The 19,033-nt window shown below is 47.5% G+C and overlaps 1 protein-coding gene across 5 annotated transcripts in view; it reads left to right on the forward strand.

Annotated features, from left to right (window-relative positions):
• STK24 (serine/threonine kinase 24) overlaps window positions 1–19,033 on the forward strand; it is a 121,591-nt gene that overhangs the window by 79,932 nt on the left and 22,626 nt on the right. For all 5 annotated transcript variants that reach the window (XM_086709144.1, XM_086709154.1, XM_086709149.1 and 2 more), the window contains 3 exons: window positions 7,974–8,030; window positions 18,311–18,419; window positions 18,716–18,873. In XM_086709144.1, the coding sequence (XP_086565270.1) occupies window positions 7,974–8,030; window positions 18,311–18,419; window positions 18,716–18,873 (324 nt within the window). The remainder of the gene's footprint in view (window positions 1–7,973; window positions 8,031–18,310; window positions 18,420–18,715; window positions 18,874–19,033) is intronic.

Here is a 19,033-nt window from a genome sequence, read left to right on the forward strand (position 1 = left end):
ATGGCCAGTGATCATGTCGGGTGAGCAGGGAAGGGAGTCCTGCTCACGAAGGGAGCACGAGGTGGAGAGGCTGAGCGAGGGCCCCGGGGCCTGCTGCATGCTAGGATCCAGCAAGTTCTCCTGCGCCTTTCCTAGAACAGGAGCCAGCTACAAGTGCCTTGTAGGAAGGTGGTGATAACTGGTGGAAATGATGTAACGCATCTAGTACAGTGCCTGATGCACCTAAGATACATAGCAGGTGGTGCTGTTCCAGTCCTGCTCTAGCCAGGCAAATCACAGGCTTTCTGTCCTACAGTATACTTCCTGTGCAACTGTCCTGTGTCGCCTCACAGGTGTTTCTTGTTCCCTCCAAGAAAACTTCCTCCTGCTGGTCCCTGTTCTCCCCTTTAATCCGGCCAGCCTCTAGACAGTATTGACAGAAGCAATTTGCTACAGAACTTCTGTTTTGGAAATGCAAGACCTTCTTCCCTCTTGAAGCAAATTTGAGATGCTGCACTTGAGTTGGATGTGTTCGAGTACACACAGAGGATGAAGGGGACGTCATGGGAGAGTCCGCATGCTTCCCAGTGTACTGCCCTATACCGAGTTGGGCTGGCTTTCATAATGATCATCTGGGAGAACTGAAGGCCTGAGTGACCCAAGGGACTCTCCTATGACGGTAGGGTCAGTTTACTATCTAAAGTGCAATAGGGGGGTAGGGGCTGAACTTCATGAACTGGGGTAGCTTGCCCGTGTTCTGAGTGCCCTTCAGGTAAAAATTTGGCAGTGTCTCACTTGTGGGGAAGAAACCCCTTTCCGCTGCTCCCTTCTTGACTAGGGAGACCGCAAATCAAAGTGGTAAAGGACAGATTCACAGGAGAAGGAGGTTTATAAGTGCGTGCACATTAAGTGATTGGAGGTGGCGGCTCATAGAGCTGACTGTAGGAAAAGTGGGGGTGGGGAGGACAGTGGGTTTATTTAGGAAGGACTATGGGTGTTCAGAAGAGCAAACAGGAGATAAGAAAGTTTGCGATAAGGTTTCTCTATAGACATGAATAGTCTTTCCTCCTCTGTCAGGACCAGAGTTGGGTTTTATGGGATTTGTGGTAGGTTTATGCCCTTCCTCCCTCCTGAGAGTGGACCCACCCCAAAGAGGGACTCTGAGGGCAGCCTCATTTCTCTGAAGTTGTTGCCTCAGTCAGGTAAGGGAAAGCTGGGAAGCCTTCATTCTGTACGTGTTGAATCTGCAATCTTCTTCAGCTTCAAATAATCTTGACACCAGCTCCAGGGCCCGGGTGGGTCCCCACGCACTGCTTTGCTCTGTGCCGATGCTCGCCTCTTTGCTGGTCTCAGTCTCCATCTTGAACTTCAAAACCGCATTGCCAGCTGCTGATCAGCCGTGTCTCCCAGAGTTTCCCGCCAGCGTCGCAGGAGTGCGAAGGGCCGTCTCTGCTTCCCTCTCCCGTTCACCTAGTTGTCCTCTTGCCGACATGTGTCTTCCTGGAGCCCTCATTCACCGGGGCTCAGAATAGTGGAGCATCTTTGATTTGCTCTTGGTGAACGGTCATCAGTGACACTTCTAGAATGCCTATTAAGTCTGGCCCTGACCTTCCACTCTGATTGATCTTTCTTTTCTTCTCTCTCCATTTATTGTCGTGTAGGTAGTTGCTGGTTATTTTCTGCTGTCCAGAAGTTTTGGTGATTTCCCATTATTGATTAAAATGAGTCGAAACTCCCGTCAACTGGCATTCAAGGACGTTGGCCTCATTCTGGGCGGCTTTAGTGGTACAGGATCGCTTGTTGGTTCCTGACCATCTACTTCTCCTCCCCATCCGTGCCTGCTGGAAACACACGCCCTGCCACCCCTGCCCCGGGTCACCTGTCACAGTCCTTCAGAGCAGTGCAGGCACCTCTTCTCTTCTGGATCCCATCAGAACCTTCTTTTCATTCCAAGCAGGCGGCATCTCCCGAAATCCCAACACATCTCGTGTCTCTATTGTGGTAGACACCACGGGCTGTCTGATCATGGTTATTTGCCCACTTGTCTGTTATGTAAAGTTCCTTGAAGTCACAACTCAGGTCTAACTCGTTTGTGCCTCCTCAGTGACACCGTGCGCACAGTAGGTGTCTGCATCACTTAAGAAATACTCGCATCTATGAGGCAGAGGCAGAATTACATGAGCTTTGAGGTCAGGTGCCGTGCTCTGAACCTTGAGTACCACTGGAAGGTGGTGTGAATGTCTAAAGCAAGGTAGGGCTTGGACTTAGACGCCAGTTTCACAGCCTCCCAGTGGGTGTGGTTGAAGTGGGGGCACTCTGAAGTTACTGTGGTAACAATAGCTAAAATGTGGGGGCACAGATTATGTACCAGGCACACCCCTCCAAGACGGATGTGCAGATGGGGAAATAGAGTCTCACAGCAGCCGGGGGACTGGACTCAGGGTCATAGTGCTGGTAAGGGTCAGAGGCAGGATTCAGATCCTCTCTCACCATTCTGTGTTCATGCACACCATCTTAGCAAGGAGGGTGCCTTTGCTTTAAAAACCATATTCTCAATCCCGTGTGTTCTGTGACTCCCACTTTTTTAAAGTTTATTTATTAGATGCCAGAGAAAGAAAACACATGCATGTGAGCCAGGGAGGGGCAGAGAGAGCAGGAGAGAGAGAGAGAATCTCAAGCAGGCTCCCAGCTGCCAGCCCAGAGTGGGACTCAGGGCTCAAACTCATGAAGCGTGAGATCATGACCTGAGCGGACACCGAGAGCTGGATGCTTAACCGACTGAGCCACCCAGGCGCCCTGACCCCAGGTTGTTTTAATAAAACCTGCTGTGTTGTTGATGTCTTTGGGCTCAGCCTTTATTATGGCTCATGGATCTGGAGGCCTCTGAATGCAGTGCAGGTGCAGAGCAGAAGTTCGTTTTAGAATTCCTGCTGTAAAAATCCTGTTAGCTGAGCGGGGTCCACCCCTTCACTGCCTTGTTTTAACCTTTTTTCTGGGTATCTGAGGGTTGTTAACATGGGGAGCCCTCAGTGTGGGGACCAGCTAGGTCACTGATCAGATGCTTAGGAAGTGGTTACAAACAGTTCCGAGCAAGCTTGATGTTGTGTTGACACCAAATTACTTTCTGCAAGCAGAAACTGCCTAAAGCAGACTCAAAGCCAAATGAGGAAAGTGCTGTGTTTGCGGCTCATTATGAGAGGCTAATTTCCCTAATATGTTAAAAGTTACTACATCTGAAAAAAAGTCGGAAACCCAGTAGAAAAATGGACAAAGGATATGAATAGATGGTTCACAGAAAAGAAAATAATACGTGGCTCTTCAGTATATGAATGTGTTCAAGCCACAGTAAAAGAAACTCTCCTTTTTTATTTTTCCTACTTACGGATTCTGTCTTCATTTTCTAGGGCTGCCCTAACAAAGTAGCACAGCCCCGGTGCCTTCAGCAGAAAAATGTATTTCCTTGCAGTTCTGGAGGCTGCAAGTCTGAATTCAGGGCATCAGTTGGCAGGATTGGTCCCCTCTGAGGCCTCTCTCCTGCCTTGTAGACACCTGACTTCTCCCTTCTTCACACCGTGTGCACCTGTGTCCTGTCTTAGAAGGGCGCCAGTCACATTGGATTAGGGCCCACCCTAATGACTTGATTTTTAACTTCATTACCTGTCTAAATACCCAGTCTCCAAATAGAGTTGACCCTTTGAACTGCTGAGGTCTGCTTACAGGCAGAGTTTTTACAGTTCTGTAAATTTATTGCCCAAATAACCTTTTCTCTAGCTTTATTGTAAGACTGCAGTGTGTACTACATGTAACATACATGTTATGTTATGACTGTTATTAATAGTCAACAGTTAGTTGACTGTTCATGTTCCTGGTAAGGCTTCTAGTTAGCAGCAGGCTGTTAGGAGTGAGGTTTTTGAGGTGGATTCATGACTTCAGGAGGGTGTGTGGGAGGGTGGCAGTGTCCCCAGTCCCTGTGTTGTTCAGGGCTCAGCATTACAGATCTGAGGTCCTGGGGCTTAGGGCTTCAGCATATGAATTTGGGGAGGAGAGCAAAATTCAGTTTATAACAATGACAGAAAAACATTACACCTAATTGGCAAAGGAAGGAAGAAATTAGTACTCCTTTGTTTTTGGAGGCATTATAAACTGAGACAGGTTCTTTGAATTGTAATTTGTCATTATTTGGTGAAATTCTAGGGGATTCCTTTGATCTCAAAATTTGCCTTCCAGGAACTTCTCAAAATGACAGCATGTTAGGGTTCTTCTTAACGCTTGGCTCATGACAGCAAAAGACTGGAAACAACTCAATGTTGTCACTATGGCATGCGTTAGTTATGGTTTAAGAAAAGAGGAATTTCTTTTTTTTTTTTTAAGTTGATTTATTTTGAGAGGCAGAGAGAGCAGAAGAGGGACAGAGGAGAGAGAGGGAGAGAGGGAATCTCAGTCAGGCTCTGTGCTGTCAGTGCATAGCCCGATGCGGGGCTTGAACCCATGCACTGTGAGATCACGTCCTGAGTTGAAACCAAGAGTCAGATGCTTAACCGACTGAGCTACCCAGGCGCCCCAAGGGGGATTTCTTGATGGACAGATAGCGAATGCTCTAAGAAGAAGCTAGGTAGAGAGCGGTGTATAGAATGTTGCCATCTGCGTAGAAGGGGAGAAAGAATTCATGGGTATTTGGGTAAAATATTTCTCTGAGGTTACAGGCTGGACAGCTGGGGGCCAGGGGTGAGAGGGAAAGTTCTCAATGTATACGTTCTGGTACCTTTTAAATTTTGAATCTTGAATTTATTAGAGGAACCATTTTCTTTTGTTTAGGAGAAAATTGTATCACAAGGTCGTTTATAATTTACATTTTTTGAGGTGGTTTTTAAAAGTTTATTTATTTATTTTGAGAGAGAGCAAGGAAGGGCACATGAGCAGGGGAGGGGCGGAGAGAGGGAGAGACAATCCCAGGCAGGGTCTGCACTGTCAGCACAGAGCCCCACATGGGGCTTGAACTCATGAACTGTGTGGTCGTGACCTGAGCCGAAACTAAGAGTCAGACGCTTAGTGAATTGAGCCACCCGTGTACCCCTTGAGGTGAGTTTTAAAAAATGAAATTATTCTGATTAAAATCATTCTTGTCTTAAGAAGCTGATTTATTTTTTTCCCCCATAAGTCATGGTTTGGAAGGGCTGTGATTCCACATCTGGGCAGTGACAGTGCTTGATCACTTGATCACAGAGAATGGGTCAGGTGTGTCCCTTGAGCCGACCATCCTTCCTAGACATCCTTGCCTCAGAGCTTGTAGGGCAATAATTATTTTTTTTTTCATTGTGGTGTAGAATGTGTATGAATCATTGTTGCAGATTTTATTTTGCTCAGATCCTCCCATGCAGAGAACTACTATTTAGTCTTGTTAATTGGGCTCTTTCGGTTTTACCAGGTTATTTTAAGGCATTTATGGGCGATGGTGTTGATAAAGCTAATAGCACTTTGTATGTGTTTAGTACCTTGAACTTTGCAAAGTGCTTTCACATTCATTATCTCATTATATTGTCAGTTGAATTGTGAGGTTTCGAAACAGATTATTACCATCTTTTTCTGGATGAAGAATTCGAAAGCTTCGATGCCTCGCAGTGAGTAAGTGATAACCTTCGAGCTGGAGGTTTCAGGGTTATAAACTGGCTGTGCTAAGAATAAGGAGAGAATTAATTGAGTTGGTGGTCCAGTCATACTTCAGGCTTATTGACATTGATCGTGTAGTTCAGGGGTTTTCAGTGGGGGTGGTTTTGGCCCCCAGAAGACATTGGTGATGTCTGGAGACATTTTAGGTTGTCAGGACTGGGGATGTGCTGTTGGCCTCTAGTGGGTAGAGGGGCAAGGATCCTTCTGACCAACCCCCAGGGCTCAGGACCGTGCCCCCACCGGCTCACCCAGCCTCGAATGCTGAGGATGAGAGAGCCCTGCTGTAGTCCAGAGGCAGTGAGTATGCCCTGCCCGCCACTCTCAAAGCCCGTCTTTTTTTTTATGTTTGTTTATTTTTGAAGGAGAGAGAGACAGAGTGTGAGCAGGGTGAGGCAGAGAGGGAGGGGGACACAGAATCCGAAGCGGGCTCCAGGCTCTGAGCTGTCAGCACAGAGCCTGATGCGGGGCTCGAACTCACCAGCTGTGAGATCATGACCTGAGCTGAAGTCAGGCGCTAAACTGACCGAGCCACCCAGGCACCCCTCAAAGCCCGTCTTACCCTTCCCCCAGCTCATCCATTTACTGCTCCCTTTTGAATGTTTCTTTTAGGGTTGGTGGAGGTAGAAATTATTGGGAATCCTGACTGATGGGCCAGGTTAAGAGACCTTTTCTGTCTTGGGTTGCGTAAGCGTCGTGCATTGGAGGCATGATGCTGCCTGCGGGGTGTGCTGCCCGAGGCGGCCAAGTTACACCTGCACCAGGGGCTTCTCTGTATCCGGAGATCTGTCCTTCACTCCGTCCCTGGTTTTCATACTATGCACAGCATCTCTGTCCTGATCCAGGTGGGGAGGTAGCACAGTTTTTCTTAGCACCCTTCTCTTCTGCTGGGAAAGAGAAACCAGCAGCTGGGGGTTCTGGTTTGGGAATTCTAGCCAGGAGGGGAGGAGCGAGGCAGAACCCACAGCTGTTAGGGCTCATCAGGACCATGGGGGAGGAGTCAGCCTACAGAAAGGGACAGTGATTGAACACAGGATGGGAGCTGTGGAGAACGAGCATCCAAGGGAAGGTGGCCACTGAATGATGGCGTCGGTGGGACTGGGGGTCGCTGGTGGGAAAGGGCTGTGCTGGGTCACGCATCCGTAGAATCACTCACGGGTTCCTCGCCACCAGAGCCGTGACCAGTATCCACATCACTAGGGGGCCTTCTTGCCTGCCTGCTGGCTGTGGGTCAGCCACTGTTGACAGCAGAGGCTTGGAGAGGAAGTATCTGCCTGGGTCCCTCCAGTTGTAGGAGGGCTCAGGACCCACACCCTGGTCTGGATTGTCCCCGAGCCCGGGGGGCTCCTCACCACCTCACGGATGCTCCCTATCCCAAGTGCAGTGTGGAAATTGGCTTACTTGTTGGTTTTCAAGTGAGTATCGCTTTAGGATTTGTGTTTAAAAAAAGAACTCTGGGGGCACCTGGGTGGCTCAGTAGGTTAAGTGTCTGCCTCTTGATCTCAGCCCAGGCCTTGATCTCAGGATTGTGAGTTCAAGTCCTGTGTTGGGATTCGCGCTGGGTGTGAAGCCTACTTAAAAACCAACAAACAAACTCTAGAAGTCATGGGGGCCTAGTGGCTTCAGGAGAGACAAAGGGAAAAGTCACGGAATGGACAGTGGTGAGGACACAGACACAAGCATTAGGCTGGGGCCTGCTTTCCTGGAAAGCTCCCTGAAGATTACGGTAGCCTTTGGGCTGTCGGAAATTGGCTGCCTTTCAAGGGGGTGGATGAAAGGCTGCACTGCTGTCCGTCCTCCCCTTCCCCCCAGGAGTCCTCACCTTTGCTCAGCTCCCAGGGAACCTGGGCCCTGCACATCCCAGAGCTTCAGGCAGAGAGAGGGCAGGGACCTGTTCCCGCGGCTGCATGCTCCGGGTGCCTCCTAGCTGACACTGGGGTGTGCCACGTGTGACGCTGCGGTCCCTGATCCCCACATCCAGCTGTTCTTGAGGATCACCACCTGAGGTTCTTTAGAAGGGGAGCCCCCTACTCTGACCGCCGTGCCTTCCATCCGCTCCTTGAGAGATTCTGGTTCAGTAGGCCCTGAACCTGCTGCTTCTGTGTGGCTGCCGCAGGCCGGGATGAACTGGGCCAGCCCCGCCCCCGTCTGCACTGGGAGGGCTTTTTCCCTGCACGGGACTCACGTGCACGCGCTTTCTTGCTGTTCCGCATTTATGAAATTTTCCAGTTCTAAGATAACAGTGAAAAATACCCTGAGGTTATTTAAAATCTTTTCTAGTTTTGCTTTTGAAAAATCATTTCCTTTTTTTGTTTTCTTTTTTTCTGTAGGACACTAAATTGTGGATAATAATGGAATACCTTGGTGGAGGCTCTGCACTAGATCTAGTAAGTATCACACCTGACGCCTAAACACGCATGAGTTCTTCTCACTAAATCTGGGCTGTAGAGATGATTGTTTTTATCCGTTTCAGTTTCCCCCTTCAGTTGCATGAAAAAGGGACCAATATATATCCTTATAACATATATTTCTGCTTCTAATAACATTACTGAAGATTTAAGGTCTGCTTTTGAAGCCAGTTGTGTTGTTTCCTGGGAAGCCAGTGCATTCATCCATGGAAGTCGTGAAGGATTTTGCTTGTCATTATCTTACATAAGAAGTTTGTTAGCTTGTCTTCCAGAACTGGTTTTAACTTCCGTGGAGCTGATACCCCATTGCTCTTCCTTATTTCAGATGGTAGTTTAGCTTCCAAAATATGTGTGTTACATTTTCATTTATAACTAATTAGAATCAGGAATTTGAAAACTTAAAAAAATTGATTTCAGGAGTAAGACAGGCAGGCAGAGGAGGATGATCACAGAACAGTGTCACGTGTCGGAGCCGTGGCCAGACCAGGCAGGAGTGCACACTTGTGTTCTCGGGTGCACACTCAGAGCCCTTGCTATCGCTCACTGCGCGTGGATGGCGGAGCCGGCCCTGCACCCTTGGTCTTGTCCCCTGCCTGGCCTGGACCTCCCGTGCCAGTAGTGGGTGCCAGCCCATGTGCAAGATAGTGGAATCTAGCGATGGGTTGACTTCCCAGCCGTGGTCTGCAGCTTGCTTCTCTTGGTAGAACATGGTCACATGTTGGCCTCTGACAAGGTGCTTACAAATAACTAGTGAATCATAAGTATTGCGTAGGTTGTCCTTGAAACACAGTGTATGCAATACAAGTCTTTAAAAAATGGACACAGTGGTTTTAGCACTTGACATCTCGTCCCCACTGTGGTCGCACAGTGACACCTGTGTCCGTGGCACTCTTTTCTTACCTGTCCTGGAAGGGCTGATTTTTGGGTGAGTGGTAGTTTCTGGGACAGGCCTCATTTACCATTTTAGTGTTAGTAGGTGGGTCCTGTCTGGTGGACGCTTGGGGGATGATGGGTCTGCCGTTCTCACTGCCCTCAGAGGGATTGCCGGAAGAAGCTGTGTGTCAGGGGTTACAGTCTTACATAGGTTTTATCCACTAAGGAAAGAGATGTCCTGTGGTTAAAAGATTTCTTTTTTACAGTGGGAGTAGGAGTTAGTAGTTTTGGGGGAAGGTAAGCCTCTAAAACTTGATGTATCTCCAAAGGTATTATGTACCCAATTTTATAATATCACATAATGTTATAAACCATAAAAGCAATTGGTCAGAGTAGTGTTCAAAAGGAAGTTTCCAGAAGATTTTTTTTTTAATGTTTATTTATTTTGAAGGGAGAGAGCAGGGGAGGGGCAGAGAGGAGGGAGAGAGAAAATCCCAAGCAGGTTTCGCACTGTTGGTGCAGAGTCTGACTTGGGGCTCGAACCCACAAACCACAAGATCGTGACCTGACCTGAAATCAAGAGTCAGATGTTTAACTGCCTGAGCCACCCAGGTGCCCCGCAAGAAGAAAATTTAATGTGATATCAACAATTCTGTTAAAATGAGAAAAGCAATAGAAGAGCCAGATAAACTGTTTTTACTTGCTTTGCATCTTTTCCATAAATTCACACATGACACAAAGAGCTTTTCATTTTTGACTCTTTTGGGAAATACTACAGGAATGTAGAAAATTTTCTCATTTTGTGTAATTAGATTTACTGTTACCTTGAGTGCATCTCGTTTGTGACATACATGAAATTGTTTGCAAGGACTCTTCCCTCCAATGTGGAGACCTTCAGGATGGCAGTTCTGGTCTCTCCATGCTCTGGTTTATTCATTTTTTTTTTTTCTTTTTAAAGTTTTTTTTTTTCCAACGTTTATTCATCTTTGGGACAGAGAGAGACAGAGCATGAACGGGAGAGGGTCAGAGAGAGAGGGAGACTCAGAATCGGAAACAGGCTCCAGGCTCTGAGCCATCAGCCCAGAGCCTGACGCGGGGCTCGAACTCACGGACCGCGAGATCGTGACCTGGCTGAAGTCGGACGCCTAACCGACTGCGCCACCCAGGCGCCCCTGGTTTATTCATTTTTAAGGCCATGGTAATTGACTTTATTTAGTGGTAACTGTCTTTGGAAATTTGAAGTCTGTGAAATTTTAGACATTACAATTGGAAGGAGGTATAGAGTTCTCCATTTAAAAAATATCTCCTATATTAGGGCTCCTGGGTGGCCCAATTGGTTGAGGGTCTGTCTCTTGATTTTGGCTCAGGTCATGATCTCATGGGTCATGGAGTTGAGTCATGCTCAGCGAGCAGCCTGCTTAAGATTCTCTTGTGTGCTCTCTCTCTTAAAAAAAAAAAAAAAAAAAAAAAAATTTTAAAAATCTCCTGTAGTATCAGTCCCAGCAAACTGTCATCCACCTTCCACATTAATGGTCCTGGTGACAAGAACCAGGCACCCTTTGTTGGACATCCCTAATCATCTCATTTTAATTGATGGGCAAATGGAAACACTCAGAACTTTGGTGTCCCACCTAGCAAATACAGCTGGACTTTGGGCCTTGTTGTGTCCAGTGGCAAAGCTTGTGGCCTTCCCTGACCCCACATGTCCTTCCTGTCCCTCTTACTTTATTGTACCTTTCTCGTATCCCCTTGCTGTTGGCATGTCCCCAACCTACAAAGATGAGGATACTTTAATAATAGGATACAAGAACTATTTTTTTGAATGTTGAAAACCATTAGGATTATTTTGAGAGGGTCTATTATTTGTTTATAAAAGATTTTAAGAATGAGAATATTGTAGCATATACAGTTTGATACCGTATAGCTGAATGTATGGATTTGGGGCATTTCTCTGAAAAATTAAGCTTTTATTAAGTGTCTCTCTTCTGTTAAGAGGCATAGTGCTAATATATGTATGTGTGACTTCGGAGGAGCCCCACAGGTGGGGTGTGTGGAGGGAAAGGAGACCAGGCAAGGACAGGGCTGTGCCACCCCCAGAGCATGAAGATCTTACTGGCTCTTTCTTTACCTTTTGCCCTCCAGATGCCTCTTGTCTCTTCATGCGCTTAGTAACTGAGTCCGCTTGGGCTGCCATAACAAATTACACAGGTGGGGGGCTTCAACAGCAAACATCGATTTCTCATAGTTATGGAGGCTAGGAAGTTCAAGGTCAAGGCACAGGCAGATCTGGTGTCTTATGATATGAGACAGATTTCAGCATTTGAATTTTGGGTAGAGGGGTGGACACGCAGTTCAGTCCCTAACACTAATGAAAACTAAGGTTTCAGTGTGGTCACAGGTATACAGCTGTCTCTCTGTTAACCCCTCCCTGTTCTTGGCCACGAGCATGTTGGTGTGTATGCAGATTTTGTTTTTTGCTGTTTTACTCTGCATTGTGGTTAACAGGTCTTTTTACTTAGGCTCTGAGATATTAAATTTCTCTCATTGTATTTTTTTTTTTTAAGTTTATTTATTTAGAGAGTGTGTGGGTGAGCAGGGTTAGGAGGGTTGGGAGGGGGGTGGCGGACAGAGGGGGACGGAGAGAGAGAATCCCAAGCAGGCTCCACGCCTGACTCAGGGGCTCAGACCCACAAACTGCGAGATCATGACCTGAGCCTTAATCGAAGTCAAGAGCTGGACGCCCAGCCAGCTGAGCCACCAGGCACCCCACCTCGCGTTGACTCTTAATGACACTTTAGCCCGGGGCAGGAAGGTGGCCACCTGCCTTTAAGATTGCCTTTTAGCATGTCTGATAGTTAATTTTGGGGGGCTGGCTTTTAATTCTGGAATTGAGGTTCCAGGTAGAGGCCGGCTCCAGGTCAGGATGCGGGACAAAGAATTGCCTGGATGTTCCCTGGCGGGAAGTGGGGTGTTTTGGATGTAGGTAGGGAGCTGTCTGGGTGCTGAGAGGGCTTCCTCAGGTCCAGGCCACTGAGCCCTGACATACCAGCAGCGTCAGCTGTCGGAGCCCAAGAGAACTGCAGACCTGATCCTCTCTTGCTGTTCTGTACATTCAGAGGGGGCCCAAGAGAGGAAAGTGACTTTGCCCCAGGCTAAAGATGGTGGCTTCAAGACCAGGCTGAGATTTCTAGTCTGCAGCACGGCCTATTAGTAAATCTTGGGCTTTGCGGATGAGACAAATTAAAGGACACAACCGAAAGGCTTCATTACTTCAGCTTTTGTTAACATATCTGCTCTTTGTGAATTACTGAGAGGCTGGCCATGCATGAACTCCCGGTCCTGTTGTCTTTGCCTGGGCATCTCTGTATCTGGTGGAAAATAAACTGATGCTGTTGGAGCATGTGTGTCCCTTGGAGACTTCTCTTCCTCTTTCCTGGGGATGCATCCTTTTTGACTTTTGAAAAAAAATGCAATTGATTTTAACCTGTTAGAGCAGTAAAATATGGTATCTGGCATGAAGAATAGTATTAGACACAATATGGGTTAGTTTTTTTTAAGTTTATTGTTGTTATTATTATTTTTAGTAACCTCTACACCCAGTGTAGGGCTCGAACTCACGACTCTGAGATCGAGTCGCATGCTCTTCCCACTGAGCCAGCCAGGTGTCCCCAATGTAGCTTAGTTTTTTTTTTTTGTTTTTTTTTTTTTAATTTTTTTTTTTCAACGTTTATTTATTTTTGGGACAGAGAGAGACAGAGCATGAATGGGGGAGGGGCAGAGAGAGAGAGGGAGACACAGAATCGGAAACAGGCTCCAGGCTCTGAGCCATCAGCCCAGAGCCTGACACGGGGCTCGAACTCACGGACCGCGAGATCGTGACCCGGCTGAAGTCGGACGCTTAACCGACTGCGCCACCCAGGCGCCCCTAGCTTAGTTTTTAAGAGTCATGAATGTTAGAGTAAAATAGGCATAGGTTTTATTTTGAATGCGTATGTGTGAAAGTGTTCAACCTGTTGAATTTTTTTAATTTGAAAGATAATTAAATAATAAATTGAAATTAAATGTTTGTAGGATCCTAAGCAGACTCTGCGCAGACAGCAGTGAGTCTGATGTGGGGCTCAAACCCATGAACCGTGAGATCATGTCCTGATAGATCATGTCCTGATGGAAGCCCTAGAAGCCACTGTGAGAAAACGCTGGGTTCTAGTTTGAAAACCAGTAAATGTAGATAATTTCTCAAGCTCCATCTTCTTCTGGGGTGCCGTGACTTGTGAATGTAATGGGTATCATGCAGTTAAAGACTTTGTAACTTAAAACGGGATAGGTTTCGAGGGAATTCATTTTTCGTTCAGATAATATTTGTTGTGTGCCTGCCACATGTCAGGCGTTGTGCTAGCCCCTGGGAGTTAGTGCAGTGGACGAGGCAGAAGGCAGTCCCACTGGCACGAGCCGTGTTCTAATGGGAGAAGATGGCTTGTTATATTGTACGTGGGAAAGTGCCATCAGGGGAAGAAAGCCAGCTGGGGTGGATTGGGAGGATTGGTGTGAGGATTAGGTCCGGATGGCCAGAGCCCAGAAGATCTGTAGGTGGTTAGGTCAGTCTGTGCTACAGGAGAGCATCAGGGATGCGCTTGGAGTCTAATGAAGAAGGAACTGTGCTCCACAAAGTAGTCACTCAATCAGGCAGAGATGTTTGACAAACTTAAAAATGAATATGCAACATGATTTTATTTTACTTTAATTTTTAAGTATTTATTTGTGAGTGAGCGCGAACGGGGGTGGGGCAGGGAGAGGTGGGGACAGAGGATCCTAAGCAGACTCTGTGCAGACAGCAGAGAGCCTGATGCGGGGCTCGAACCCATGAACCATGAGATCCTGTCCTGAGCTGAAGTCGGACCCTCGACTGATTGAGCCACCCAGGCACCCCATGCAACATGGTTTTAAACGATCAGATGGTGTATTCATTAGTGTTAGGCCGAGCTGCTGTTGTAGTGGTCCCCAAACAGCATCTCACACCAGAGAGAAAAGTACAGTTGACCTTTTAACAACATGGGTTTTAACTGCACATGTCCACTTACATGCCGATTTTTCTTCCTAGACAGGACAGTACTGTAAATGTGTTTCCTCTTCCTTACGATTTTTTTACTACCATTTTCTCTGGCTTATTTTATTGTAAGAATACAGTACATGATACACAGAACATACAAAATGTGTGTTAAGAGACTGTATGTTATTATTAAGGCTTCCAGGCAACAGTAGTTAAGATTTTGGAGAGACCAAAGCTGTATGCCGATTTTCAACTATGCCGGGGCCGGTGCCCCTAAACCCCTACTTTGTTCAAGGGTCAACTCTCTTTCCGTCCCACATGTGGGGTCACTGGGCTCCAGTCCACATGGTCATCGGGGCCCTGCCCTGGAGGGTAGCTCTGCCATCTGTTACCCATGGCTTCCTGTGTCTTCGGTCACTGTCTTCTCTGGCTGCCAGTGTTTTCAGGGCCAAGACCAGGAAGGGGCAGTCGCTTCTGTGCATATTCCACGGGTGAGAACTTAGTCACCCGGCCAAGCCTGCTGAGCTGCTGCAGGAGCTGGCACGTGTGGCCTTGTTGGGTGGCCGTGTACCTGGCAAATCGTCTCTGTTAGAGTGGAGAGGGGAGAACAGACCTGGGGGAGAGGGAGTTCAAAGTCACCCAGAGATGAGACTCCCAGAGTTTTTTCCTGGGAGTCTTTCTTTTATAAAGATTATGTGAAGAGTGCGCAGTCCTTCTAATGAGAGAGAGCACCTTGTTTATATTACTTGGACACGTTAATGGTGGAGGATGCTAATCTAGGACTCTGAGAACTTAGCCGGGTCTTCCCCACCAGTGAAGAACTCTGGTGCAGAGAACAGCCGAATACCTTTTACAGCGAACTTTGACACCATCCATCGATCCTCTCCCTGTAAATAGACCCCGCCCATGGCATATAAATCATTGGTGGGTAGTGTTTAGGTCAGATTTAAAAGGGCATGGCCAGACACACATTAATCAGAGAGCCAGCTCCTAATGATTCAGGGGAAGATTTTTAAATTAGAAATTAAATAAGAAATCTCTGTTCTTCTTATCTCCCCTTGGTGGTGACACCAGGCGGCTTTGCTGTTTCTTTCCTGAGACTTGATAACAGAAGGGAGGTGGTGGTTACCTCCAAGTGGCACCAAATGTTACTGATTACCTGCTTGGGTAGATACCTGCGGGAGGAGGGAATGGAACCCATGCTCTGAGGTGGGGTTTTGCAGGACTGGGTTACCCTTGTGCATTCCGGTGCATTCCGGGCCAGCAGCCCTGCCTTCCCTGCCCTGTTCTCCCGGGTTACCAGAAAAGTGCCTTTTCCTCTTTTTGAGTCTTAAAAATGTCTCTGACCCGTGAAGACTCAAATATATGTGGAGAAGATAGACCAGGCAGGGTTTTCAGATTGTGTTCTTTGGAACAGTAGTTCTGATGTGTATTTCTTGAAAATAAGACTCTTGGCCAGATAATTGTGGGGGGAAATTAGGTTCCATGGAACAAAGTATGCAGCATGCTACCTTCGTCTGAGGTAATCTTTGGCAATCGTAATTAGAAATTGGGGGCACCTCGGTGGCTCGGTCTCTTAAGCCACCGACTCTTGATTTAGGCTCAGGTCATGTTCTCATGGTCCTGAGATTGAGCCCCACATCAGGCTCTGTGCTTAACAGTGCAGAGCCGGCTTGGGATTGTCTCTCTCTGCCCCTCCCTCACTCTCACTCACTCTCTCAAAATAAAGGAAAATAAAATAAAAAAAGGAGATTGGGATCCTCCTTGGCAGGTTAGTTGACCCACGAGTGTGACCTCCGAGCGTGTGACACGTGGTAGGACCAGAGCGACCGGTGCATCGTCCTGCTCGTGCATTGTGCACGGGGGACTGCCGAGGGGGACGGCTCGGTCCCGGCACTCGGCTGCCACTGCCAGAGTCCCCTGAGGCCCGCGGGTTAGGAGAGGCAGCCCGGCCGCCCCCCACCTTCCCTCTTTCATGCACACAAGGGGGGTTCCCGGAGCCCCCAGCGGGGCCTGCAGCAGGGGCGGCCCAGCTCGCCCAATGGCTGGAAAGCAGCGCCAGTGGGAGTCCAGCCGTCATGAAGGGAAATGGGGAGCCTCGCTTGCCCTCATCTTGGGTGCCATCTAACAGCTGTTCGGTCACCATCATCTGGCAAAGGCCCTGAGACACACAAGTAGGCCTGTCTGAGAAAGGGTACATGTGTCTGTTGGAATGCTGCTCTAGAGAGGGTCTTAGCTGCCCTTCCCTTTGGATTAAAGCACATCTCTTCCTCTCTGTGCCTTTTTTTTTTTTTTTTTTTTTGAGTGAATCTGTCAGCTTTAGAATTCCTTCACCTTTTTTTAGTTTTTTTAGTTTTTTGTTATTTTTAAGGTTATTTATTTTGAGGGAGGGAGAGAGAGGGAGGGAGGGAGAGAGAGAGAGAGAGAGAGAGAGTCCGTTCCAAGCAGGCTCCATGCTGTCAGCACAGACCCCAACACAGGGCTTGATCCCACCAACCCTGAGCTCACGACCTGAGCCGAAATCAAGAATCAGACCCTCAACTGACTGAACCACCCAGGCGCCCCACTGTTTTTGTTTTTGGTTTTGTTTTTTTGAGTGTAGTTGACACACGATGTTACGTTAGTTTCAGGCGTACATCATAGCGATTTGACCAGCGTGTTCCATATGCTGTACTCCCCGCACGTGTGGCCATCATCTGGCAAAGTACATCACTGTTGCAACACCTCTGAGTGCGTTCCCTGCGCCGTGGCTTTTATCCTTGTGGCATACATTCATTCCACACCTGGAATCCTGTCCCTCCCTTGCCCCTTCACCGTCTTGCCCAGCACTTCCCTCCTCCGGCAGTCACTACTTTGTTCTTTGTATTTACAGGTCTGATCCTGTATAGCTCATCTGTCTTTTTAAAATTTACGCAGGGAAGGTCACGGGGTGGTGGCTTCCTTCCACGAAGTGTGAGGATTTGGGTGATGATAGCATCCCTGTCAGATCTAAAATGTGATTCTGAGGATTATCATATGGATAAAAAATTAACATAAATCAGGAGAATTCTGTCCCTCTCTCTGATGGCACCATTATTGGTCCTGTAGGGAGTGTTAGATTGTTGTGCTGATTTGTGGAACTATTAGGTGTGGTTGAATTCCCTGCTCTGAAGTAATGGTGGACTATCTACCTTGTCTGAGCTGCACTCTAGAACCTAATTTTCCCTTTTAACAGAGGATATATGAATTTGGCATTTCTTCCTTACATCTTCATACAATTATAATTTTAAGGCGTCAGTATTCTTTTGAGTTTCTCACAGTAAAGGTTTTCAGAGGCGATTATATCTTATTTGGGATAATAGACTAATATATTTATTATGTGACCCCCCAAAAAAAAAATATCCCGCATCACTGGAATTGAGCCCTTTTCAGCTCTCTTCCCCCAGGTCTTAAAATTCAGATTGGAGGGGCGCCTCGCCTCTGTGGCTCAGTTGGTTAAGTGTCTGACTTCGGCTCAGGTCATGATCTCAAGGTGTGTGAGTTCAAGCCCCACGCTGGCCTCTGTGCTGACAGCCCAGAGCCTGAAGCCTGATTCAGGTTCTGTGTGTCTCCCTTTCTCTGCCTCTTCCCCGCTCATGCTTGATCTCTCTCTCTCAAAAATAAATACACATTTAAAATTTAAAACTTCAGATTTGGAAAGTTCTGGTGCATGTGTAGCCTCAGACGGCAGTCGGCCCCCAGGCCACAACCACGGGCGTGGTGATGACCATGGTATGTGTTAGGATGGGGTACCCTAACTGTGAGCTCCCAGGCTTTGGTCTCTGGACTGAAGTCCCTCCCAAGCTTAGCTTGTTGGCACGACTGGGCTGACCACAGGCTTTCTCACTGGCCCTGCTTCGATTCTTAGCCAGATTTGCTTTAATTGGCAAACTCTTTTTTTCTTTGCTGCTTTCTTTACTTTTTGGGGGAGGGGTCTTTTAAATAGGTTTTAATTGTTCAGGCAAAATGGCTATTTGGAGTGAAGAAATTTTTATTTGATTTTTTAAAAAATGTTTATTTACTTATTTTGAGAGAGCAGGGGAGGGGCAGAGAGAGAGGGAGACAGAGAATCCCAAGTAGGTTCCCAGTTGCCTGCACAGAGCCCGATGCGGGACTCGAACCCACAAACCATGAGGTCATGACCTGAGTCAAAACCAAGAGTCGGACACTTAACCGGCTGAGCCACCTAGGCACCCCTGGAGTGAAGATGTTTTTAGATTTGAATATTGTTCATTTAACATGGGTATTGACTGTGTTTGATCATCTCAAACTTCTCCTAAAATGATCATTTGAGTAACCTTAATAACTCTTTTTTTACTAGTTAGAACCTGGCCCTTTAGATGAAACTCAGATTGCTACTATATTAAGAGAAATACTGAAAGGACTTGATTATTTGCATTCGGAGAAGAAAATTCATAGAGATATTAAAGGTAAGAAAACATGTTGCTTTCCATGCCTCTGAAATCCTAAGGCGGGTGGAAAGGCCCAGTACAGGGGAAGCTTGTACTTCTTCTCAAAGGGAGGTTGTCCTGCACGTGTTCAAGGAGTGCCTTCAACCTGCCTGGGGTGGGGTGGGGTGGGGCGGCTTTGAGGGGGATCCCACCGATCCTGCCCGCGTTGAGCACGAGATCTCGAAGACAAGAGACTGTACGTGTTCCGGAAGCACTAACGGGTGAAGCCAAGCAGCACAGGGCGTCAGGAGGTGTCTTGGGGTCTGTTTTTGCAGCTGCCAACGTTCTGCTCTCTGAACACGGAGAGGTGAAGCTGGCCGATTTCGGGGTGGCGGGGCAGCTGACAGATACCCAGATCAAAAGAAACACCTTCGTGGGCACCCCCTTCTGGATGGCTCCTGAAGTCATTAAGCAGTCAGCCTATGACTCCAAGGTAAGGGCCGACTCTTCCTGTTTTCTGGGTCCAGAGAGTTGTCTTTTGTGACCCAATCTCACAGCTCTTCCAGGTGGACCAAAGCAGGTTCCTTGAAGCAGGACGTGAAGGTAGTTCTCTCCGACCTTGGTTAGAAACAGATTTCATCTCTGTCTCCTAC

The sequence above is a fragment of the Puma concolor genome, chromosome A1, assembly GCF_028749965.1.
Source record: "Puma concolor isolate L17-30 chromosome A1, mPumCon1.1.hap2, whole genome shotgun sequence".
NCBI lineage: Eukaryota > Metazoa > Chordata > Mammalia > Carnivora > Felidae > Puma > Puma concolor.